A 26,736-nucleotide genomic window follows, 5' to 3' on the forward strand; every position below is an offset into this window, starting at 1 on the left:
GTTGAAGAAATTTGCCATAACTAAACTAGCTCTCCAGGATATTCTCAGACCTATCTTCTACAAAGACCAGCATAGTCCTACACCAAAAAAGTAAACGCACCCAGAAAATGTTGATCAAATTCCAACTTCCACAGTCACAAATGATTAAAAATGTCCACCAGGCTCTCGAAAGGCTTATCAATATTCTCAATTAATGTAAATGGTTTAAATTGTTCTCTAAAGAGCACAGGTTGAATGACTGGATACAAAAACTCAAGCCAGATATCTGCTGCATACAAGAATCTCATCTTACATTAAAAGACAAATATAGACTCAAGGTGAAGGGATGGTCATCTATACTCCAGGCAAATGGAAAGCAGAAAAAAGCAAGTGTTGCAATCCTATTCGCAGACGCAATAGGCTTTAAACCAACCAAAACAAGGAAGGATAAGGATGGACACTTCATATTTGTTAAAGGTAATAATAAATATGAGGAGATTTCAATTATTAATATTTATGCACCCAACCAGAATGCACCTCAATTTATAAGAGAAACTCTGACAGACATGAGCATCTTGATTTCCTCCAGGTCCATAGTAGTTGGAGATTTTAACACCCCTTTAGCAGTGCTGGATAGATCCTCCAAAAAGAAGCTAACCAAAGAAATCTTAGATTTAAATGTAACCATTCAACATCTGGACTTAACAAACATCTACAGAACATTTCATCCCAACAAAACTGAATACACACTCTTCTCATCAGCCCATGGAACATACTTCAAAATTGAACACATCCTAGGCCACAAATCTAACCTCAGCAAATTAAAAAAAAAAAATTATTCCTTGCATCTTCTCAGACCATCATAGAATAAAAGGTGAAGTCAATAACAACAGGAATCTGCATACTCCTACAAAAACATGGAAGCTAAATAACCTTATGCTGAAGGATAGATGGATTATAGATGAGATTAAGAAGGAAATCGCCAAATTTTTGAAACAAAACAACAATGAAGACATGAATTATCAGAACCTCTGGGATACTGCAAAGGCAGTCCTAAGAGGGAAATTTATAGCACTGCAAGCCTTCCTCAAGAAAACGGAAAGAGAGAAAGTTGATAACTTAAAGGGACATCTCAAGCAACCGGAGACGGAAGAACACTCCAACCCCAGCCTAGCAGAAGAAAAGAAATAACCAAAATCAGAGCAGAATTAAATGAAATTGAAAACAAAAGAATTATACAACAGATCAATAAATCCAAAAGTTGGTTTTTTGAAAAGATCAATAAAATAGATAAACCTTTGGCCAACCTAACCAGGAAAAAAAGAGTAAAATCTCTAATTTCATCAATCAGAAATGGTAACGATGAAATAACAACAGACCCCTCAGAAATTCAAAAAATCCTTAATGAATATTACAATACACTTTACTGTCAGAAATATGAAAATCTGAAAGAAATCGACCAATATTTGGAATTACGCCACCTACCAAGACTTAGCCAGAATGAACTGGGGATGTTGAACAGGACTATATCAAGTTCTGAAATAGCATCAACTATACAAAATCTCCCTAAAAAGAAAATCCCAGGACCAGATGGCTTTATGTCAGAATTCTACCAAACCTTTAAAGAGGAACTAGTACCTATATTACTAAACCTCTTCCAAAATATAGAAAAAGAAGGAATACTACAACACATTCTGCAAAGCAAACATCACCTTGATCCCTAAATCAGGGAAAGACCCAGCAAGAAAAGAAAATTATAGACCAATATCACTAATGAATATTGATGCAAAAATACTCAATAAGATCCTAATAAACAGAATCCAACAACACATCAAAAAAATTATGCACCATGACCAAGTGGGATTTATCCCAGGGTCTCAAAGGCTGGTTCAATATACATAAATCTATAAATGTAATTCAGCACAAAAACAAATTAAAAAATAAAGACCATATGATTCTCTCAATTGATGCAGAAAAAGCTTTTGATAATATCCAGCATCCCTTCATGATCAGAACACTTAAGAAAATTGGTATAGAAGGGACATTTCTTAAAGTAATAGAGGCCATCTACTGCAAACCCACAGCCAATATCGTATTGAATGGAGTTAAACTGATATCATTTCCACTTAGATCAGGAACCAGGCAAGGTTGCCCATTGTCTCCATTGCTCTTTGACATTGTAATAGAAGTTTTAGCCATTGTAATTAGGGAAGAAAAGGTGATCAAGGGTATCCACATAGGGTCAGAAGAGATCAAACTTTCACTCTTTGCAGATAATATGATTGTATATCTAGAAAACACTAGGGATTCTAATACTAAAACCTTTAGAAGTGATCAAGGAATACAGCAATGTCTCAGGCTACAAAATCAATATCCATAAATCTGTATCCTTTATATATACCAACAATAGCCAAGCTGAAAAAACAGTCCAGGACTCTATTCCTTTCACTGCAATGCCAAAGAAGATGAAATATTTGGGAGTTTATCTAACAAAGGACGTGAAAGATCTCTATAAAGAGAACTATGATACATTAAGAAAAGAAATAGCTGAAGATGTTAACAGATGGAAAAACATACTATGCTCATGGCTGGAAAGAATCAACATTGTTAAAATGTCTATACTACCCAAAGCAATATAAAATTTTAATGCAATTCCTATTAAAGCTTCATTGTCATATTTTAAAGATATTGAAAAAAATAATACTTCGTTTTATATGGAATCAGAAAAAACCTTGAATAGCCAAAACATTACTCAGAAATAAAAACAAAGCAGGAAGGGGCGGCCACTTTGGCTCAGTGAGTAGGGTGCCAGCGCCATATACTTAGGGTGCTGGGTTCAAACCCAGCCCCATCCGAACTGCAACAAAAAAATAGCCGGGCTGAGGTGGAGCAAGATGGCAGCCGAGTAACAGCTTTCTTCCATCTGGGCACCGTGACTCTGGGGAGATAGAACTCCAGGCATCTCTGGCTGGTGGGATCTGCCTATCATCACCCCTGCGCGGATACAGGGAGTCAGCGAGAGACTTCTGGACCCCAAGAGGAGGACTAAAACAGTGGAAAACCGGCAAGTGGTCGCATGTGTTCAATCCGTCTAAACCCGCCCACAACTGTAAGTTCAGTAGCAGTGAGACTGCAAACCAGAAAGGCCTTATCTGTGAACTGTTTTGGTGTCTTTGGACTTGGTACTCAGTTGAACTGCCTTGGGGAGAGCCTGAGCGGGAATGCGGAGAACTTTGGCCGTTGTCTAGGGCCCCAGTCTGAGCTGCTAAGCCAGACGGAGCTAATGGTGTTTGGCGGTGGGTCACAGAGAGCCATTGTGAGTGATCTGCCCCGGCAAGCTCCGCCCTCAGGGTCACAGAGCTACAATTGGGTGGGAGCTGGTAACCCAGCGACCAAGTACCCTAAGGGCGGGGTCTGAGCCGCCTTGCAGCCCTAACCCTCAGGGGCAGAGTGAGACCAGTTTTGGCACACAGTGTAAGTGGATAGCCACTTCAGCAGTGATTCCAGCGACAAGCACTTTCCTGGGAAAGCTTCTGCTCAGCAAGTGAGCAAGTTCAAAGTGCCTTTTAAGTGGGCTGAAGAGAGATTTAGCATGTCTACCTGCTGGGGTTTGAGAAATCAGCACCCTCCAGTCGTATCAGAACTGTGATTAACATCTCATACCCCAGAACCACGTGTTGCCCAGACAATATTCAATAACATATACATACTGCTTTGTTTTTGGTTGTGTTTTTTTTTTTTTTTTTTTGGTTTGGTTGTTTTTTTCCTGTTTACTTTGATGTTGTTGATATTGTTTTGTTTTATAAGTTCAACCTTTTCCACACAGATCCTTTTTCTTTCTCAATTTTTCTAGTTTAATTATAATTTCGCATTGCTGTCTTTTTCAATAATTGGAATTTCATTTTTGCTAGTTTTTCTACTGCTATTATTTGGTTTTTCACCCAATTTTACCAGTAAAGTTTTCTGTTTGCTTGTTTTGGTTTGATTTATAGCATTTTTGTCTTTCCTTTCTACTTGGTGGAGGTGGGGTACTGTGTTTGATCAGGTTAGCAAAGAGTTGCTGACATCAAAGGAACCACCCAACTGGGCGCCCCCAGAAGGTGGTTTTTTTTTTAAGGTTGAGTCAAAGTATCCTACTGTACACCTATATTGCTCTGTCTCCCTCTTTCTGTGCCTCTCTTCTTTTTGTCAATATTCCTTTTACCCACCCCCTCTCCTTTCTCTATTTTTCTTTTTTTTTCTTATCACTCGGTCCTCCTTTCTTTCATCCCTTTTTTGCTCTTCAACGTTCTCTCCCCTCTGGTCCTGTAACCCTTAGTCCACAGGCATGAGAACTTAAAGAGCAAGAGGAAGTGAAAGGAAAATTAGGGCAAGGAAACAGATAAAAGAAACCACTCATGAGGAAGAATCAGCAGAAAACTCCAGGCAACGTGAAAAACCAGTCCAGAACAACCCACCAAGGGACCATGAGATAGATACTGCAGCTGATTCCACTTATGAAGAAATGTTAGGAATGACAGAAAGGGAATGTAGAATACACATGTTGAATGCAATGAAAGAAATGATGGAAACAATGAAGGAAACTGCTAATAAAGTGGAAAATAACCAAAAGGAAATCCAAAAACAGAATCAAATCAGAGATGAACGATATGAAGAATATAAAAAGGATATCGCAGAGCTGAAGGAACTGAAACAATCAATTAGGGAACTTAAAAGATGCAATGGAAAGTATCAGCAACAGGTTAGACCATGCAGAAGAAAGAATTTCAGAGGTAGAAGACAAAGTTCATGAGATAACACAGATAGTAAAAGAGGCAGAAAAGAAGAGAGAGAAAGCAGAACGTTCACTGTCAGAATTATGGGACTTTATGAAGCGTTCCAACATACGAGTTATAGGAATTCAAGAGGGGAAGAAGAATGCCCTAGAGGAATGAAAGCCATACTAGAGAATATTCGAAAAGAAAATTTCCCAAATATCACCAAAGACTCTGACAACTGCTTTCAGAGGGACATCGGAAACCAGGTCACCTCAACTCTAACCGAGCTTCTCCAAGACACATTATGATGAACCTGTCCAAAGTCAAGACAAAAGAAAAGATTCTGCAAGCTGCGAGGAGTAAGCGCCAGTTGACCTACAGGGGCAAATCCATCACAGTGACCGCAGACTTCTCTAATGAAACTTTCCAAGCAAGAAGACAATGGTCATCTAACTTTAATCTACTTAAACAGAACAATTTCCAGCCCAGAATTCTGTACCCTGCTAAGCTAAGCTTCAAAATTGACAGAGAAATCAAATCATTTACGGATATACAAACAGTGAGGAAATTCGCCAGAACAAGACCAGCTCTACAGGAAATACTTCAACCTGTTCTGCACACTGACCACCACAATGGATCAGCATCAAAGTAGGAACTCAGAAATTAAAGGACAGAACCTAACCTCCATACTGATGCAAAAGATAAAACTAAGCAATGGACTCTCACCAAATAAGACAAACAGAATACTACCAAATTTATCAATTATCTCAATAAATGTTAATGGCTTGAATTCCCCACTGAAGAGACATAGATTGGCTGACTGGATTAAAAAAACACAAGCCATCTATTTGCTGTCTGCAAGAAACACACCTGGCTTCAAAAGACAAATTAAAGCTCCGAGTCAAGGGTTGGAAGACAATTTTTCAGGCAAATGGAATTCAGAAGAAAAGAGGAGTTGCAATCTTATTTTCAGATACATGTGGATTTAAAGCAACTAAAGTCAAAAAAGACAAACATGGTCACTTTATATTGGTCAAGGGAAAAATACAAGAAGAAGACGTTTCAATTCTAAATATTTATGCACCCAATTTAAATGCTCCCAGATTCTTCAAACAGACCTTACTCAGTCTGAGTAATATGATATCTGATAATACCATAATAACAGGGGAGTTTAACACTCCTCTTACAGAGCTGGACAGATCCTCTAAACAGAAATTAAACAAAGATATAAGAGATTTAAATGAGACCCTAGAACAACTGTGCTTGTTAGACGCATATAGAACATGCCACCCCAAAGATAAAGTATATACATTCTACTCATCACCCCATGGAACATTCTCCAAAATTGATCATATCCTGGTTCACAAAACAAATATCAACAGAATCAAAAGAATTGAAATATTACCTTGTATCTTCTCAGACCATAAGGCACTAAAGGTGGAACTCAACTCTAACAAAAATGCTCGACCCCACCCAAAGGCATGGAAATTAAACAATCTTCTGTTGAATAACAGATGGGTGCAGGAAGAAATAAAACAGGAAATCATTAACTTCCTTGACCATAACAACAATGAAGACACAAGCTACCAAAACCTGTGGGATACTGCAAAAGCAGTTTTGAGAGGAAAATTCATCGCTTTAGATGCCTACATTTGAAAAACAGAAAGAGAGCACATCAACAATCTCACAAGAGATCTTATGGAATTGGAAAAAGAAGAACAATCTAAGCCTAAACAGTAGAAGAAAAGAAATCTCCAAAATCAAATCAGAGATCAATGAAATTGAAAACAAAAGAATCATTCAGAAAATTAATGAAACAAGGAGTTGGTTTTTTGAAAAAATATATAAAGTAGATAAACCATTGGCCAGACTAACGAGAAATAGAAAATTAAAATCTCTAGTAACCTCAATCAGAAATGATAAAGGGGAAATGACAACTGATCCCACAGAGATGCAAGAGATCATCTCTGAATACTACCAGAAACACTATGCCCAGAAATTTGACAATGTGAAGGAAATGGATCAATATTTGGAATCACACCCTCTCCCTAGACTCAGCCAGGAAGAAATAGAGCTCCTGAACAGACCAATTTCAAGCACTGAGATCAAAGAAACAATAAAAAATCTTCCAACCAAACAATGCCTTGGTCCAGATGGCTTCACAGCAGAATTCTATCAAACCTTCAAGGAAGAGCTTATTCCTGTACTGCAGAAATTATTCCAAAAAATTGAGGAAGAAGGAATCTTCCCCAACACATTCTATGAAGCAAACATCACCCTGATACCAAAACCAGGAAAAGACCCAAACAAAAAGGAGAATTTCAGACCAATCTCACTCATGAATATAGATGCAAAAATCCTCAACAAGATCCTAGCCAATAGATTACAGCTTATCATCAAAAAAGTCATTCATCATGATCAAGTAGGCTTCATCCCAGGGATGCAATGCTGGTTTAACATACACAAGTCCATAAACGTTATTCACCATATTAACAGAGGCAAAAATAAAGATCACATGATCTTCTCAATAGATGCAGAAAAATCATTTGATAAAATCCAGCATCCTTTTCTAATTAGAACACTGAAGAGTATAGGCATAGGTAGCACATTTCTAAAACTGATTGAAACTATCTATGACAAACCCACCGCCAATATTTTACTGAATGGAGTAAAACTCAAATCTTTTCCTCTTAGAACTGGAACCAGACAAGGTTGTCCTCTGTCACCTTTACTATTCAACGTAGTGCTGGAAGTTCTAGCCAGTACAATTAGGCAAGACAAGGAAATAAAGGGAATCCAAATGGGAGCAGAGGAGGTCAAACTCTCCCTCTTTGCTGACGACAGGATCTTATACTTACAGAACCCCAAAGACTCAACCACAAGACTCCTAGAAGTCATCAAAAAATACAGTAATGTTTCAGGATAGAAAATCAATGTCCACAAGTCAGTAGCCTTTGTATACACCAATAACAGTCAAGATGATAAGCTAATTAAGACACAACTCCCTTCATCATAGTCTTAAAGAAAATGAAATACCTAGGAACATACCTAACGAAGGAGGTGAAGGACCTCTGTAAAGAAAACTATGAAATCCTCAGAAAGGAAATAGCAGAGGATATTAACAAATGGAAGAACATACCATGCTCATGGATGGGAAGAATCAACATTGTTAAAACGTCTATACTTCCTAAAGCAATCTACCTATTCAATGCCATTCCTATCAAACTACCAACATCGTACTTTCAAGATTTGGAAAAAATGATTCTGCGTTTTGTATGGAACCGGAAAAAACCCCGTATAGCTAAGGCAGTTCTTAGTAATAAAAATAAAGCTGGGGGCATCAGCATACCAGATTTTAGTCTGTACTACAAAGCCATAGTGGTCAAGACAGCATGGTACTGGCACAAACCCAGAGACATAGACACTTGGAATCGAATTGAAAACCAAGAAATCAAACTAACATCTTACAACCACCTAGTGTTTGATAAACCAAACAAGAACATACCTTGGGTGAAAGACTCCCTATTCAATAAATGGTGTTGGGAGAACTGGATGTCTACATGTAAAAGACTGAAACTGGACCCACACCTTTCCCCACTCACAAAAATTGATTCAAGATGGATAAAGGACTTAAATTTAAGGCATGAAACAATAAAAATCCTCCAGGAAAGCATAGGGAAAACAGTGGAAGATATTGGCCTGGGGAAAGACTTCATGAAGAGGACTGCCATGGCAATTGCGACAACAACAAAAATAAACAAATGGGACTTCATTAAACTGAAAAGCTTCTGTACAGCTAAGGAGACAATAACCAAAGCAAAGAGACAACCTACACAATGGGAAAGGATATTTGCATATTTTCAATCAGACAAAAGCTTGATAACTAGGATCTATAGAGAACTCCAATTAATCCACATGAAAAAAGCCAACAATCCCATATATCAATGGGCAAGAGACATGAATAGAACTTTCTCTAAAGATGACAGATGAATGGCTAACAAACACATGAAAAAATGTTCATCATCTCTATATATTAGAGAAATGCAAATCAAAACAACCCTGAGATTTCATCTAACCCCCGTGAGAATGGCCCACATCTCAAAATCTCAAAACTGCAGGTGCTGACATGGATGTGGAGAGAAGGGAACACTTTTACACTGCTGGTGGGACTGCAAACTAGTACAACCTTTTTGGAAGGAAGTATGGAGAAACCTCAAAGCACTCAACCTAGACCTCCCATTTGATCCTGCAATCCCATTACTGGGCATCTACCCAGAACGAAAAAAATCCTTTTATCATAAGGACACTTGTACTAGACTGTTTATTGCAGCTCAATTTACAATCGCCAAAATGTGGAAATAGCCTAAATGCCCACCAACCCAGGAATGGATTAACAAGCTGTGGTATATTTATACCATGGAATACTATTCAGCCATTAAAAAAAATGGAGACTTTACATCCTTTGTATTAACTTGGATGGAAGTGGAAGACATTATTCTTAGTAAAGCATCACAAGACTGGAGAAGCATGAATCCTATGTACTCAATTTTGATATGAGGACAATTAATGACAATTAAGTTTATGGGGGGGAAAGCAGAAAGAGGGACGGAGGGAGGGGGTGGGGCCTTGGTGTGTGTCACACTTTATGGGGGGCAAGACATGATTGCAAGAGGGACTTTACCTAACAATTGCAATCAGTGTAACCTGGCTTATTGTACCCTCAATGAATCCCCAAGAATAGAAAAAAAAAAAATAGCCGGGTGTTGTGGCGGGCGCCTGTAGTTCCAGCTGCTTGGGAGGTTGAGGCAAGAGAATTGCATAAGCCCAAGAGCTGGAGGTTGCTGTGAGCCGTGTGACACCACGGCACTCTACTGAGGGCAGTAAAGTGACACTGTGTCTCTTCAAAAAAAAAAAAAAAAAAACCAAAAAACAAAAAACAAAGCAGGAGGAATCAGGCTACCAGACCTTTGATAGTGATCAAAGCATGGTACTGGTACAAAAACAGAGAATTTGATGTCTGGAACAGAATAGAGAACCAAGAGATGAATCCAGCTACTTGCCGTTATTTGATCTTTAACAAGCCAATTAAAAACATTCAATGGGGAAATGATTCCCTATTTAACAAATGGTGCTGGGTGAACTGGCTGGCGACCTGTAAAAGTCTGAAACTGGACCCACACCTTTCGCCATTAACTAAAATAGACTCTCACTGGATAAAAGATTTAAACTTAAGACATAAAACTATAAAAAATACTTGAAGAAAGTGCAGGGAAAACTCTTGAAGGAGTTGGCCTGGGTGAATATTTTATGAGGAGGACTCCCCAGGCAACTGAAACAGTATCACAAATACATTACTGGGACCTGATCAAACTAAAAAGCTTCTGCACAGCCAAGAACATAGTAAGTAAAGCAAGCAGACAGCCCTCGGAATGGGAGAAGATATTTGCAGGTTATACCTCCGATAAAGGTTTAATAACCATCATCCACAGAGAACTCAAATGTATTAGCAAGAAAAGAACAAGTGATCCTATCTCAGGGTGGGCAAAGGACTTGAAGAGAAACTTCTCTAAAGAAGACAGATGCATGATCTACAAACACATGAAAAACAGCTCATCATCCTTAATCATCAGAGAAATGCAAATCAAAACTACTTTGAGATATCACCTAACCCCACTAAGAGTAGCCCACATAACAAAATTTCAAAACCAGAGATGTTGGTGTGGATGTGGAGAAAAGGGCATACTTCTACACTGATGGTGGGAATGCACACTAATACGTTCCTTTTGGAAGGATGTTTGGAGAATACTTGGAGATGTAAAAATAGACCTGCCATTTGATCCTATAATTCCTTTACTAGGTATATACCCAGAAGACCAAAAATCACAATATAACAAAGACATCTGTACCAGAATGTTTATTGTAGCCCAATTCATAATTGCTAAGTCATGGAAGAAGCTCAAGTGCCCATTGACCCACGAATGGACTAGCAAATTGTGGTACATGTATATCATGGAATATTATGCAGCCTTAAAGAATGATGGAGACTTTACATCTTTCATGTTTACATGGACAGAGCTGGAACATATTCTTCTTAGCAAAGTATCTCAAGAATGGAAGAAAAAGTATCCAATGTACTCAGCCCTACTATGAAGCTAATTTATAGCTTTCATATGAAGGGTATAACCCAACTATAGCACAAGAATGGGGGGAAAGGGCCAAGGGAGGGGAAAGGTGGGGGAAGGTTAGGGTGGAGGGTGGGTAATAGGTGGGGCACACCTATAGTGCATGTTAGAATGGGTACAGGTGAAACCTACTAAATGCAGGATACAAATGTCTACATACAATATCTAAGAAAATGCAATGAAGGCTATGTTGAATAGTTTGATGAGAATATTTCAGATTGTATTTGAAAACAGCACATTGTACCCCTTGATTGCACTAATGTACAAAGCTATGATTTAAGAATAAAAAAAAATAATTTACCTTTTAAAATAATGATGTGCTTCTAAAAGTATATTGAGAGGAGTAAACTTTTTAGACAATAATAAAACGCTTATGTTAAGAATTAACAGACTATTGCTTACTAAGAAGAAAGCTGCTATGAATATTCACATATGGGTTTTCTGTACATTGGCTTTTTTTGGTGGGTGTAGGGTAAGTGTTTATATGTGATTGCTGGATAGTATAATAAATGTGTACTTAACCTTGCAAGAAACTGTCAAACTATTATCAGAAGTGGTTCTGATGTTTTACACTCTCATCAGCCATGTATGAGAATTTCAATTGCCCTAAATCATTGCCACTACTTAGTATTCAGTATTTTTATTTTTAGGCAATGTAGTTGGTATGTAGTAAGACATATCATTGTGGGTTTAATTTGTATTTTTCTGACGTAATGATATTGAACATTTTCACGTACTTATTAATCATTTATATGTTCTTTGTGAAGTGTCTGTCCAAATCCTTTTCTCAATTTTTATTTCAAAAGTTTGTTTCCTATTTTTGAGATTTTATAGATTCCTTTATCAAGTCATTTTTTGGATAAAGGTATTTTGAAAAACTCCCCCAGCCTTGCTTTTCTTTTTCAAATTTTTCATGGTGTCTTCCAAAGAGCAGACAATTATAATTTTGGTGACATCAATATTTCCTTTGATGGTTAGTACATTTTTTAAATACTCGCATTCAAATCTTTGCATATCTCAAGGCCGCCTATATTTTCTTTAGAATTTATATCTGTCTTTTATGTTTAGGTTGATGATCATTTCAAATTAATTTTTTGCAGGTTTATGGGGATCAAGGTTCATTGATTCCAAATGAATATTCAGTGTTTCCAGGATCGTTTGTTGAAAATATTATTATATTTTTATTGAAATAATTGGAGCCTTTATCAAAAATCAATTGACTATGTAAGAGTGGATCTATTTCTGTATTCTATTTCTTATTCCATTGATTTATATATCATACACTAAAGCTGGTGCACTATAATTACAATGGATACATTTTTTAAATCAAATTGCACAAATGATCTAACAATTCTTTATCAAATTTGTGTTGTGTATTATAGGTTCTCTGCATTTCCTTTAAATGTTACAAGCAATTTGTAAATGTGTACAAAAGAAAGAGTCTTCTAAAATGTTGATAGAAATTGCATTAAACCTATGGATCAATTTGGAACAGATGGACATCTTAATAATATGGCTTCCATTCTGCAAAGAAGGTAAACTTCTCTATTTATTTAAATTTTCCTTAAGTTCTCTAGAAAATATTTTATAGTTTTCATTGTAGTGGCATTGTATGTCTTTCATTAACTTTATTCCTGTCCATTTTGTGTTTTTGTATTTGTTATAATTTTTTTTAATTTTCATTTTCAACTGTTTGTTACTAGTATATAAAAGTACAATTAATTTTTAGAATTTAGACTTGTATCTTGCCACTTTGCTAAGTTCATTATAAATTCTATTTTTGGTAGATTCTTGAGCATTAAGAAAATGCAGATATGTCACCTGCAGGTATAATTTTAGTGCTTTCTTTATAATTTTTATGTCAGTTGGTTTCTTTTATCTTGCCTTATCACACTAATTGGGAATTCCATTGTAATACTGAATGGGAGTATAAGGCAAGCATCTTTTCCTTGCTCCAAATCTTAGGATTTTAGTTTATCACCACTAGGTATAATGTTAGTTGCAGAGTTTTCACAGATGCCCTCAAAGAATGACAAAGAAGTGGGCAGTGCCTGTGGCTCAAGGAGTAGGGCACCAGCCCCATATACCGGAGGTGGTGGGTTCAAACCCGGCCCCGACCAAAAAAACTGCAAAAAAAAAAAAGAATGACAAAGAAGATACAACAGAAGATGCCATTCATAGACAAATAGCTGAATTGTGAGGAATAGAATTCAGAATATGGATGCCAAATAAGATTAATAGAATAGAGAAAAAGATGGAAATAGAAATACAAACAGTAGTTCAAAAGCTGTCTCAAGAAATTAATGAATTCAAGGACAAAGTCACCAAGGAAATGGACATAATGAAAAAAGATATGCAGAGCTCAAGGAAGTGAAAAAGTTATTTGAGTAGTTTCAAAATTAGTCCCTCAGCAATAGAGTTGAGCAGGCAAAAGAAAGGACCTCAGAAATTGAAGACAAGGCATTTGAATGATCCCAAGCATTCAAATAGGCAGAAAAAATGGAAAACAGGAACAGAACATTCCCTGAGAGAGTTGTGGGATCATTCCAAAAGATCAAACATCTGAATTATAGGGATGGAATTTTCCAAATTTTAGGGATTCCTGAAGGAGAAGGTGATGGTCCTAAAAGCACAGATCCTTTGCTCCAAAATATTATGTAGGAGAATTTCCCAAGCATTGAAGGAGATACAGACATTCAGATAGTAGATAGTTTCAGAATCCTAGCATGACTCAACCCAAATAAAGCATCTCCCAGACACATTGTAATTAACTTTGCCAAAGTTAATATGAAAAAGAAAACCCTGCAAGCATCTAGACCAAAGAAAAGCATTCCCCACAAAGGGAAAAATGTTAGGATGACCGCAGATCTGTCAGCTAAAACTTTTCAATCCAGAAGAGGATGCCCAACCTTCTAAAGCAAAACAACTTTCAGCCCAGGGTCTTGTATTCATCTAAACTGAATTTTGTTTGTGATGGAGAAATCAAATATTTTACTGGCATCCACATGTTGAGGAAATTTGCCATAACTAAACCAGCTCTGCAGGAAATACTCAGACCCACTTTCCATAATGACCAGCACAAAGGTCTACCACAAAGTAAACTCACCCAGCATTTATCAAACAGAAATTAACTTCTACAATGGTGAAAGGATGAAAAATATACACTGGATCTTTGAAAAACAAGATGGCCAAAACATCCCTTAAGAAAGGGAAGGAGGATTACAGCTTATCATCAAAAAAGTCATTCATCATGATCAAGTAGGCTTCATCCCAGGGATGCAAGGCTGGTTTAACATACGCAAGTCTATAAACGTTATCCACCATATTAACAGAGGCAAAAATAAAGATCACATGATCCTCTCAATAGATGCAGAAAAAGCATTTGATAAAATCCAGCATCCTTTTCTAATTAGAACTCTGAAGAGTATAGGCATAGGTGGCACATTTCTAAAACTGATTGAAGCTATCTATGACAAACCCACAGCCAATATTTTACTGAATGGAGTAAAACTGAAAGCTTTTCCTCTTAGAACTGGAACCAGACAAGGTTGTCCTCTGTCACCTTTACTATTCAACATAGTGCTCGAAGTTCTAGCCAATACAATTAGGCAAGACAAGGAAATAAAGGGAATCCAAATGGGAGCAGAGGAGGTCAAACTCTCCCTCTTTGCTGACGACATGATCTTATACTTAGAGAACCCCAAAGACTCAACCACAAGACTCCTAGAAGTCATCAAAAAATACAGTAATGTTTCAGGATATAAAATCAATGTCCACAAGTCAGTAGCCTTTGTGTACACCAATAACAGTCAAGATGAGAAGCTAATTAAGGACACAACTCCCTTCACCATAGTCTCAAAGAAAATCAAATACCTAGGAATATACCTAACGAAGGAGGTGAAAGACCTGTATAAAGAAAACTATGAAATCCTCAGAAAGGAAATAGCAGAGGATATTAACAAATGGAAGAACATACCATGCTCATGGATGGGAAGAATCAACATTGTTAAAATGTCCATACTTCCCAAAGCAATCTACCTATTCAATGCCATTCCTATCAAAATATCAACATCATACTTTCAAGATTTGGAAAAAATGATTCTGCGTTTTGTATGGAACTGGAAAAAACCCCGTATAGCTAAGGCAGTTCTCTGTAATAAAAATAAAGCTGGGGGCATCAGCATACCAGATTTTAGTCTGTACTACAAAGCCATAGTGCTCAAGACAGCATGGTACTGGCACAAAAACAGAGACATAGACACTTGGAATCGAATGGAAAACCAAGAAATGAAACTAACATCTTACAACCACCTAATCTTTGATAAACGAAACAAGAACATACCTTGGGGGAAAGACTCCCTATTCAATAAATGGTGTTGGGAGAACTGGATGTCTACATGTAAAAGACTGAAACTGGACCCACACCTTTCCTCACTCACAAAAATTGATTCAAGATGGATAAAGGACTTAAACTTAAGGCATGAAACAATAAAAACCCTCCAAGAAAGCATAGGAAAAACAGTGGAAGATATTGGCCTGGGGAAAGACTTCATGAAGAAGACTGCCATGGCAATTGCAACAACAACAAAAATAAACAAATGGGACTTCATTAAACTGAAAAGCTTCTGTACAGCTAAGGAGACAATAATAACCAAAGCAAAGAGACAACCTACACAATGGGAAAGGATATTTGCATATTTTCAATCAGACAAAAGCTTGATAACTAGGATCTATAGAGAACTCAAATTAATCCACATGAAAAAAGCCAACAATCCCTTATATCAATGGGCAAGAGACATGAATAGAACTTTCTCTAAAGACGACAGACGAATGGCTAACAAACACATGAAAAAATGTTCATCATCTCTATATATTAGAGAAATGCAAATCAAAACAACCCTGAGATATCATCTAACCCCAGTGAGAATGGCCCACATCACAAAATCTCAAAACTGCAGATGCTGGCGTGGATGTGGAGAGAAGGGAACACTTTTACACTGCTGGTGGGACTGCAAGCTAGTACAACCTTTCTGGAAGGAAGTATGGAGAATCCTCAAAGCACTCAAGCTAGACCTCCCATTTGATCCTGCAATCCCATTACTGGGCATCTACCCAGAAGGAAAGAAATCCTTTTATCATAAGGACACTTGTACTAGACTGTTTATTGCAGCTCAATTTACAGTTGCCAAAATGTGGAAACAGCCTAAATGCCCACCAACCCAGGAATGGATTAACAAGCTGTGGTATATGTATACCATGGAATACTATTCAGCCATTAAAAAAAATGGAGACTTTACATCCTTCGTATTAACCTGGATGGACGTGGAAGATATTATTCTTAGTAAAGCATCACAAGAATGGAGAAGCATGAATCCTATGTACTCAATTTTGATATGAGGACAATTAATGACAATTATGGTTATGGGGGGGGAAACAGAAAGAGGGAAGGAGGGAGGTGGGTGGGGCCTTGGTGTATGTCACACTTTATGGGGGCAAGACATGATTGCAAGAGGGACTTTACCTAACAATTGCAATCAGTGTAACCTGGCTTATTGTACCCTCAATGAATCCCCAACAATAAAAAAAAAAAAAAAAAAGAAAGGGAAGGAGGGAGGGGGTGGGAGATCAAGGAGTGTGGTACACCTTTTGGGGACACAACTATAGGAGGGTCCTTATCTAACAAAAGCAATCAATGTAACCTGGTTCTTTGTACCCTCAATGAATCCCCAATTAAAAAAAAAAAAAAAAGAGGCACAGGCTGGCTGACTATGTACAAAAACTCAGGCCAGGTATCTGTTGCCTGCAAGAGACTCTTCTTACCTCAAAGGATAAAAAAAGACTCAAAGTGAAGATGAACATCTGTAATATAGGCAATGGAGATCAGAAAAAATCAGGGGTTGCAATCTTATTTGTAGATATAATTATATTTAAACCAGCAAACATAAGGAAAGAAAAGGATGGACACTACATAATTTGTCAAGGGCAAAAATCAATATGAAGAAATTGTAATAATTAACATTTATGCACCATACTTGAAAGCTCCTCAATTTATAAAAAGTGAGGTGACAGTTATGTTAATCAATTTGATTTAAGCATTCCACATTGTATATCAAATCATTACATTGTACCCCATAAATGTGTACAGTTATGATTTAGTAAAGAATTAAATTTTTAAAAAAAGGAATTCTCCTCCACAATGTGGCTTAAAGGCATATAAATTACTGAATATTTGGAGGCTTCCTGAAGCAGAAATCTAGAGTATTTTTATGCAAATATTAGGTATTATATAATTGAACTTTAAAATATTTTAATATACATCACTGAATTATAGAGACATTTTAAAGACATAACATGTAATTATCTAACACAAATTAAAATATCACCTAATAGTCTGTATGTTAAAATTTCCTAAATTGTCCCAAATAGATCTCTGGTTTCTTCAAGTAGAACAATTATATTTGGTTACTGTATCTCTCAAGTCCATTTTAAATAATTTTCCTTTGCTTGCTTCTCTTCTCCTTCCACACTCTTTTTATGGTAATGATTTATTGAAGAAATCATATTATTTGTTCCTTAGAATCACTCACTTTCTAAATTTTGCAAATTAGTCTTTACTGGTTTCAATTAATTTGTTTCTCTTCTTACCATATTTTTTTTTTTTTTTGAGTCACAGTCTTATTATGTTGCCCTCGGTAGAGTGCTCTGGTGTCCCCGCTCACAACAACCTCAAACTCTTGGGCTTAAGTGATTCTCTTGCCTCAGTCTCCCAAGTAGCTGGGACTACAGGTGCCCTCCACAACACCTGTCTATTTTGTGACTGTAGTTGTCATTGTTGTTCGGCAGGCCCAGGCTGGATTTGAACCTGCTGCTAAGGTTGATCAGTGTCTTGGGTGGTATTCCCTTCATTATAAAGTATCCTACTAGCATTCCATTTCATGGTTTTGGCATTGGTTGGTAGTTCTTGCCTAAACACATTATTTTACTAGAGGTGAAAAAAATGGTGATTTTCTGATTCTCTATTTTTGCATTTGTTAGCTGGAATTCTCTACAGCAGAATTTTTCAAAATCTTTTTTTGTTGTTGTTGTTGCTGTTGTTACTTTAAAAGGGTTCATATAGGAAAGACAAGACAAGTGTTTAATTCTTTCCCTCAAAAAAACCCATTTTCAGAATAATGAAATGATATCCTAGCTACCTTACTGGAAATAAACAAAATTTCGTTTCATTATCAACTTATGGATTTTTTTACATATTTATGGGGTTCAACTGTTTGCGACCATTATTCTTTTTGGATCCAATGTACGCCACTGGGAACTGCTGATACTTTGAAGATTATGTCCAAAGTGTTGTCCAGGAAAACCCATCCATTTTGTTCAACTTTCTATTGATATGTTCCAGCTCTGATATTTTTCTCTCCCTCATACTTCAAATTGTGGTATTGATAGTTAACATATCTTTCCCAGTTTGTCTATGAAAGAGCTCATGTAACAGTTTTTCTGGTTAAATCCCCCTTTCATTACGGTAGGTTAACTTTCACAACCCATTCTGCCAGGACAGTACACTAGGTGAGCAAGTTTTGTTCCTTTGTACTAAATACAAATTTGATATTAAATACTTAACAGGATACAATAGTAACTCATAGGTAGTGTATACTGACCTCCACTACAGTTTTGCAGAGGGCAGAATATTTCATAGGTTCATTAGTTAAGCAGTTTATCTCTCCTATTATTTCTCCATTGAGTACATACTCTGTGTAAATTATCGAATAATCTTTCTCCTCTGACTCTGGTACTTGCTCATTCCCGAAACCTGGCTTTGATCGTTTAAGCTGTTCAGAAACAAAGAAGGAGAAAAATACACATGCCAGTTAACTTGTGTTACTGAAATTATCTGATTTATGAGTCTTTGCACCTTGCTTTAGACAACTTTAATTTATACATATACCCTGAGAATACTTATTGCTCATTCCTTTTCAATAAATTTATTAAATTAGCAATGATTTAGACACAAAGAATTTTTACATACTTCGATCTTTCTGATTCCTTCTACTCAGCCAACCTACACCCATTGTAGAATGGTAAAATATGCAACTAATATAAACATAAGGTGAATAACAATTTGCAATTTTTCATATTAAAAGGTGACTCTTTTGGTGGTTTCTTGTTATCTATAAGAAAGTATGGCTTAAAAGGTAATGTTTGGTAATGGCAATGTTTTCCATTGTTTGGACATGGAAATTGTCATTTAGTTGGCAGCTGTAGTCATTAAAAAAAGGAACTACACAGTTTTTAAAAGCTATAATTTTTCAGCTTTATAAAGTTTTTAAAAGCTAATGTTCATAAGTGCATTTATTAATAACTCTGTCTTACCTTCACCATGCCTGATATAATTATATAAATTCCTTTGGGCTCATCACCTTCTTTAAATATATCATTTCCACAATCATATGTTACAACCCTGGCTCTTTCCTAAAAAATATCACCAAATACATAAGCTATAAATAATATTTTAATAATGGTAGGTAGCATTAAAGTTTACATTTTGAAAAGAGTTTTACATTTTTAAAGTAAATTTCATTCAATATGATCTGAGACATCATGTTAGTAATAAAATTGTAAGAGAAAATAGGAATTACAGACTGCAAAGAAAGGAAGATGGATATCTATATTCATGGATACATGTAATTTTAGGTATTTATATATGGATTAGAAGAGAAATAATCTGGGAATATGAATGTAATGAGAAGATGAAAATATTTCATCTGGATGAAAAGTAATGACAGCAGATGTAGGCTAATGTAACATAAATGTCTTATATAGCCTCATGCTCTAGTCTAAATAGTTGATAAAGTAAATAAAGAATTCATTTATTCAAAATATCTTAAGCAGGTGAAAATATATTTATTCTTTTGGTAAAAAAATAGATACAGAAGAAGAATATTGTTAGAACAAGTTAGATTTAGATTCACTTATTTGTTCATTCCACACGCATATTCTAGGGCATGGGTATGAAAAGATGGACAAGCTAAAAATTACAATAGGAGAGAGAGAGAGAGATGTGCATATAATTGTAATAGGATATACCTAACACAATACTGAAGATATCATATACTGGATGCAATGGTGGCAACATTGGTCCTCCAAACTCAGGATGGACCACAAGGTGATTGTCTTCTGGTGGGGCATTTGATTGCAATGCCCACTTTTCTGAGTGCCTCTGGTGGGGATGTTTCCAGAGGAGTAATAAGCAGAGTAATAAGATTAAAAGAAAGGGCATTTCAAGAAAAGTAAATAACACACAGAGATGAAGGAATTAGAAAACAGTGTAAAGCATATGGGACATCATAAATAGTTCAGTACAAATACAGCATAGGGAGTATGTGGCAAATGGGAAACAGAAGGTGAAGCTTGAGAGGTATGCAAAAGACAGACTGGGGAAGGATTTCTCATATCATTTACAAGGGTTTTGATTTTATCCCGTAAGCAATAAGGAACATTTAGAAAATTTTAAACTAGATAGTATCACAGTTAAATCCTTATTTTAAAAATGATTGTTAGTTACTAGGAAATAAAAATACTACCTGAATGAAATCTATATGGTCTGGATCTTTATCTAGCCATGGAATATGATATAGAGCTTCTTCAACAGTAAGAGGCTTGATAAAAGGTTGAAAATCAAGCACTTGTCTTTTTTTGGCCATGATTAACTAAAACCACAAAATTTAAGAAAGAAGATGAACCAACCTGCTGTTTGAAGAACATTTAAAACAACTATGTTTTTGTACTGTTCCCTATTCTTGATCTCCTGAGATTTTTGTTCTATAGACTATGAAAACCTCCAAGCCCTTTCCCTGGCAGTGGTTCTCAACCTTCCTAATGCTGCGATGTATTTTTCATTGTTACAAAGGGGTCGTGACCCACAGGTTGAGAACAGCTGCCTTATAGCATTTTCTTGTATCTGTGGGTGATCATTATTTTGAAGTCTTAGATTTAATTTTTAAAAGTAAACCTTTTTATTGGAGCAAAAAAGTGTACAAATCATAAACATTCCCTCAAAGATTATTCACAAAGTGTAAACATCTTTAGTGACTTCACATCTTGGATGGAGTTGAAACACATTCTTCTTAGTAAAGTATCACAAGAATGGAAAAGCAATTATACAATGTACTCAATACTAATATGAAGCCAGTAAGCAATTTAATGTATGCTCACCAAGGATACAAACTCATTTCAATTCAAGTTGTGGGGGATGTTCCCACTGAATGGGTACATGGTGTGGGTGTTTAGCACACCTTTTGAGTGTAGAACATAACCACAAGAGGGACTCTGCCTAACAAAATCAAATATTTTGACTTGGTTGTACCCTCACATTAACCCCCACACACAAAATTTTTTTTAAATTTTTTTAAAAAATTAAAAAAATGTTTTACACATTTTTTTACAAATGTTTCTAGAAACAAGAAATAAGACATTTGCTACCACAGAGTCTTTCCTTAAGGTCTCTTCTAATAATTACTTCTAACCAAAGATAACCATGATTCTTCTCTTATCATAGTTTATCTTTTTCTGATTTATAGCTTTATCTGCATAAAAAAACCTTGTTTCTATTTGGTTTCCTTTGCTCAATATTATGTTTTTGAGATTTATACAGTTGATTCTCTAGGGCGCAAGTTGCAACTATTACCTGTGGGCCAACACCGGCTTGATACCTGCTTTTGTAAAATTATTTTTGGATCATAACCATGTCTATTTAATTGTATGTTGTCTAGGTACTTCAATGGCATAATTTAATAATGGTAGCAGGGGGCATTTGGCCCATATAATATAAAATATTTGTTACCTTTTATGGAAAATGTTTGTCAACCCCTTGCAGCACACATATTCAGCAGAATTTTTTAGTTCTTGCCACATGAGTGTTACCTACCTTTTGTTAGGTTCTACTTAACAATTCAGAGTTTTAAATTGCAATTGTGAGTAGACTATCTTTCTACACTTTTTATTGGGGAAAAATGTTGTATATTGATTTTATTTCAGAATACCTTATCAAATTCTTTTATTAGTCCTACTGTTTTTAGGTTAATTCCTTAGGAATTGTTTCCTCTTTTCAATCTTTCTTTGTTGACTGGCTAAGACCTCCAGCAGAGTGTTCACTAGTTGGAAGGGCACTCATTATATATTTTGCTAACATAGTTGTTTACTGCTGACTTTAAGGCCATTCCTTCTCTTATTAGTTTTCCAAGGTTGTTTTGAACATTCTGAATGAGGGCTGAATTTTATCAGGTGGGTTTTTTCATCTCTATGTGAGTCACCTAGCTATTTTGGGAGATAAAACCTACTTAAACAAAGTATATTACACATTTGATAATACTACCCGATTCAGTTCACTACTATTATACTCAGAAGTTTTGTATATCTATTTACAGCTTTATTATTTTTTATTTCCACCTTTGATGTTAAGTTTGTACTTCCAGAATAGGTTAGCATCCCTTTCTATCTTTTTACATATAATGGTATCATTTATATAACTTATAAAAAGGAAATGTAGTCAATCCTAACCTTATCCCATTGCATGTTCTCGTAAGTTATGGTTTATATAGAAAACATTATTTCGGGGTTACAGATAATTCTCAAGAACATAGTGTAATTCCCACTATAATGTAGGATAAAGAATAGATTCATCAAATGCTTGGTTTGGGAGCAAATAAGAGAAAAAGGTTGTCCCTCATTGTAGCAAAAATCAAAAAAGAAGTTGACCATTGGGACTGCAGGAAGGAAACTGTCTATGATGGGTGCTTGTATTTTGATAATTATTTTAAGAGAGATTTTCATATCTTAGGAATGGTCAAAATGGAAAGAGTCAAAAGTAGGCTTGAAGAATGTGAATGACTATACATCAAGTCAATATATTTGCTTTAACAATATCCTCTCTTACCTTATTAATTTCAGTACCTTCGATTTTATAAATAATTCCTTTTGACCTGAAAACCTTAATAATTTCTTTAGCCATATTTAGCATGACATTACTCTCTTCCTTTGTTTTCATAGTGACAGTGATTTCTGGGTGATCATATTCTAAGTAGCCTGAAAATCATAAAATATTTTTAGGTGGAATAAGAACAATGTTTTAAATGTTTAAGCCAATATTCTGATCTAAAAACTCTAAGAGTACCCCCCTTCTCACAGGGAAATATATCTCTTCCTGGAGGGGCCATTGCAATCAGTTATTCCCTAGTAGTGCCAGAGTTCTGCCTGCCCTTATCTCGGCAGTACTTACACTTCTGCTAAGTCCATATCCTAGGATTAACAGTCATACTTGTGTAGAGAGTGGGAGGCTTCCTGGAGTGCATGACCTACTTTCAAATTCTGTTTGAATTAGGATTTTTAAGTACAGACTGTGCTTAGATATGGCTTATGATTTATTTCTCTCATTCATCCTGGGTCATTGTCCATTCACCTTGCCAATGCATCTAGATGAGATGACTCACACATCTATGCTCTTCTGCCTGTCTCATCTGGATTCCTGATGCCTGTGAAAATTTCATCCACTTAGATTTTACATTTGGGCTTCTCCTTAATCATGACCTCTTATCTGGCTTGGTAACTATCTGCCATTTGAAGATCTCTCAAGCCTGACCTCATTTCCATGCTTGCCATATCCTTTTGCAGCCCACCATCCGGTACAAAACCCTTTATTCCTCCTCACACATCAACATTATACTAAGGGGGTCTGTCTGTTCTACTTGCATAATTTGTCCTGCACCAGGAATACGACTTGGCATGACTCAGAGAATAGGTTGTTGGCGTGTTTGGCCATTGGGCCTCCCAGCAGATCTAATAGACTCTCTTTTGATTTCAACTCATTGCCAAGACCTAACTCTTTAAATGGCAGTTCTGTGGCAAGTGAAGGTAAAAAATAACTTCTTTCTTTGTGTCACTCAAGAAGGTAATGTATTTCTGGTTTGGAAGAAATAATTCATAAAGGCTATAATGACATGCATGATCATGGCGTGCTAATTCATATAAACAGAAATAACGTTCATTGTTGTATAAGGCAGAGAGAACAAGTGTGGATAAGAAATATTGTATTTTTCCATCTGATGAAAATAAGATCACATTCATTGTTCAAGTTATTCCTTTCATCATTATTACTGAGTAGGTTTTCTCTAAAAATTAGCTCTAGTTATAAAAAAAAAACATTGCCTTTCTGAAGTAGTGATCATAAGAGAAGGTCATGGTAAATATTTAGGATGGCAGCCACTTACCTAGCTCTTTCATAGCATGTTCTATATTCTTTGTTACCCGCTTTAATAACATCTAAGGACCAAAAGAAATGTTACTCTTCATTGGAAAAACAGACTTTTATAAGATGTCATTTGCAACTGAAGGATTTTTAACCTAAATTAATAAATTTAAAGAAATGAAGGGCTTTCCAGCAATTGGAATTGAATTTTGTGCTGCAGCACTCTTTTTTTCAGTAGGACTGGGTGATGAAGATAACAAGTAGCATTAGGCAGATTTCGAGACATTTTACTTTAGGATATTATTGATTCTGAAAAAAGCAGGCATGGTAGGTACTTTCAACTTTATGAGAGCCTCAAAATTGGTACATGAGGATGGCTTATGGGCACATATTGTATTAATTTGTCTCAATATTGAAAAAAAAAAACACCTAGAATTTTGGACCTAGCATTTAGTGTTTACTAGCTATGTGATTTTGGGCAGAATCATTTAAGTTCTCTTTTTCCTCATCTGCATAATGAAGCAATGAGTATAGGTTTCCCTCTGGATTATTGTTTTCTTCTTTGTATTTGCCAAATTAGTTGCTTTTATTTCCATTCCTGTATACTGTGGGGAAAACAAGGATGGAAAGAGAAAGAGGGAGTTTTGGGGCATTATGAGGAAGCTCTCTGTGCTCAATACTGCTGTCACTTCTCACCTTCAAATATTTCCCATGGAAAGCATCTGTAGCCTGACAGATCATGGAGCTTGCATTGGGAAATCATTGCACATTGGTTTCCTGATAGTTCCCACAAAGACAGAAAGGTGTCTTCCAAGAGCCTTGCAACTTGATGATATGGCACAGACATTTTAGTGAAGAAGTATTTGAGTAATTTAAATGTAGACTAGTTAAAGTTATTATACAAATTAGCAAAGCAGAAATCAAATATCATATCTACATAAATAGAGAACACGATGGGTGAGGGCAAGTGAGCGGCAGGGGGACTGAACTCTTTCCTTATTATTTAAGGTTTTCCTCACCTGTTTAGCCTGTTTAGAACTTGCAATCTGATCAATTATAGTCATTACATCTGATTCACCTTGGACATATCCTTTTAGTATGGCATACCTAAAGGACAGCTGATGACACATCTTTTTATCTATTATTTGCAGCAACTTTGGTGTAATGAGCTGAAAAACAAAACGGGAATACAATTTCATATAAACTGTACAAATACTATTTAATTATATGCTGATTACTTTAACCAACATATATAATAGTAGGTAACTGCCCTCAATGGTAAATACTGTAACCTGTCAATGTTCTTACTTCTTTTATTTATGATGTCTTTATAACTTTGTGACAATAGCTATTTCTCTATGACTAATAATACTGGGCACCTTTATGAAGTTTAAAACTTTATTCTTTACTTATAAAGAATTTGATGCTATTTTCAACTAGCTAAATTTCTCGAAAAAATGTGATACATTTTTTGGGCTTAGGTCACAAAATACCTATATAAAGTACTGTCATTTTTATATGCCAAATCTCCTACTAAATTTCTTATTAGATGGTTCCATAGGTAAGAATCCACCACAGCCATACTGCTTGTTAGAACCCCAAATTAACTTCTCTTCTCCGTCTCCTTGGTTCTTTGTAAAGGATTGAAGTCTATGGGTTATTTGTTACCACTGCGCAGTCCCCTAGCTTTAGTCATTTGCTGTTCCCTTTGTTTCCTATCTATATTGCACAACCTTCGTACTCTACCCGCCAACCACGAGCCATTAATCCCCAAAGAGATTATACTCAGCTTTGGGGTTCAGTCCAAGTATCACCTAACAAAGGAAATCTTTTCTATCCAACCAGCATTCTGTACATATTCCTGTTTTGTACTTACACTACCATATAACATTAGAATATGTAGATTATTTGTCATTTTTCTTGTACAATAAGCCCCCTGGGGATAGAGCTTATATCAAATGTGTCTTCATAGTTGAAGAGCCAACCGTTTGACATAAGATAAGGGTTCAGAGTTTCAAGATTACATAAACAAACTTTTCTTAGGTAGTTCATCAGTTTCTTCATCTAAATTAATTGGTAGGCTGTCTCTATCTCCCTGTCAAGAATTAATCAGTCATTACACTACGTGAGATGACCTTCTGCAGGTCAAATTGCACTCTAGCATTACTTACAGTTCCCTAGAATACTAAAAAATAAAGGAGCTACTATTTATATACTTTTATACCTGGTTGATTTATACCTCTCAGTAGCAAAATTATATTTAAATGTATGTAAGAAAGATCTAAATGTAAAGATTCTGTTAGCTTTATCTGTAGATGAACTTTGTTTTATTTAGCTTTGTATCTACCGCAGTGCTTGTGTGTGTGTGTGTGCGCCTTATTTTTGTATGTATAGAGAAAAAGGTAGAAGATGCAGTTGGGTGAAGAGAGAGAATATCCTCTGTATTTATTTATATACTTACATGCCTTGTGATGGAATGAGTTTTATGTCACTAAAAGAATCATATGAAAAATATGCCCATCATACTTGTTATAGAAACATATATTAGATAAAGGTCATTTTTGATATCATGATTATATAA

At 35.9% G+C, this 26,736-nt stretch overlaps 1 protein-coding gene across 1 annotated transcript in view; it reads right to left on the reverse strand.

Annotated features, from left to right (window-relative positions):
• The window catches only part of SLC9C1 (solute carrier family 9 member C1), a 114,618-nt gene that overhangs the window by 14,920 nt on the left and 72,962 nt on the right, over positions 1-26,736 (reverse strand). Inside the window, exons 17-22 of the mRNA XM_053564629.1 lie at positions 25,175-25,324; positions 24,178-24,229; positions 22,848-22,996; positions 20,497-20,622; positions 19,286-19,384; positions 18,574-18,744 (exon numbers count right to left, since the gene is read on the reverse strand). Of these exons, the coding sequence (XP_053420604.1) occupies positions 18,574-18,744; positions 19,286-19,384; positions 20,497-20,622; positions 22,848-22,996; positions 24,178-24,229; positions 25,175-25,324 (747 nt within the window). The remainder of the gene's footprint in view (positions 1-18,573; positions 18,745-19,285; positions 19,385-20,496; positions 20,623-22,847; positions 22,997-24,177; positions 24,230-25,174; positions 25,325-26,736) is intronic.

The sequence above is a fragment of the Nycticebus coucang genome, chromosome 16, assembly GCF_027406575.1.
Source record: "Nycticebus coucang isolate mNycCou1 chromosome 16, mNycCou1.pri, whole genome shotgun sequence".
Lineage (NCBI taxonomy): Eukaryota > Metazoa > Chordata > Mammalia > Primates > Lorisidae > Nycticebus > Nycticebus coucang.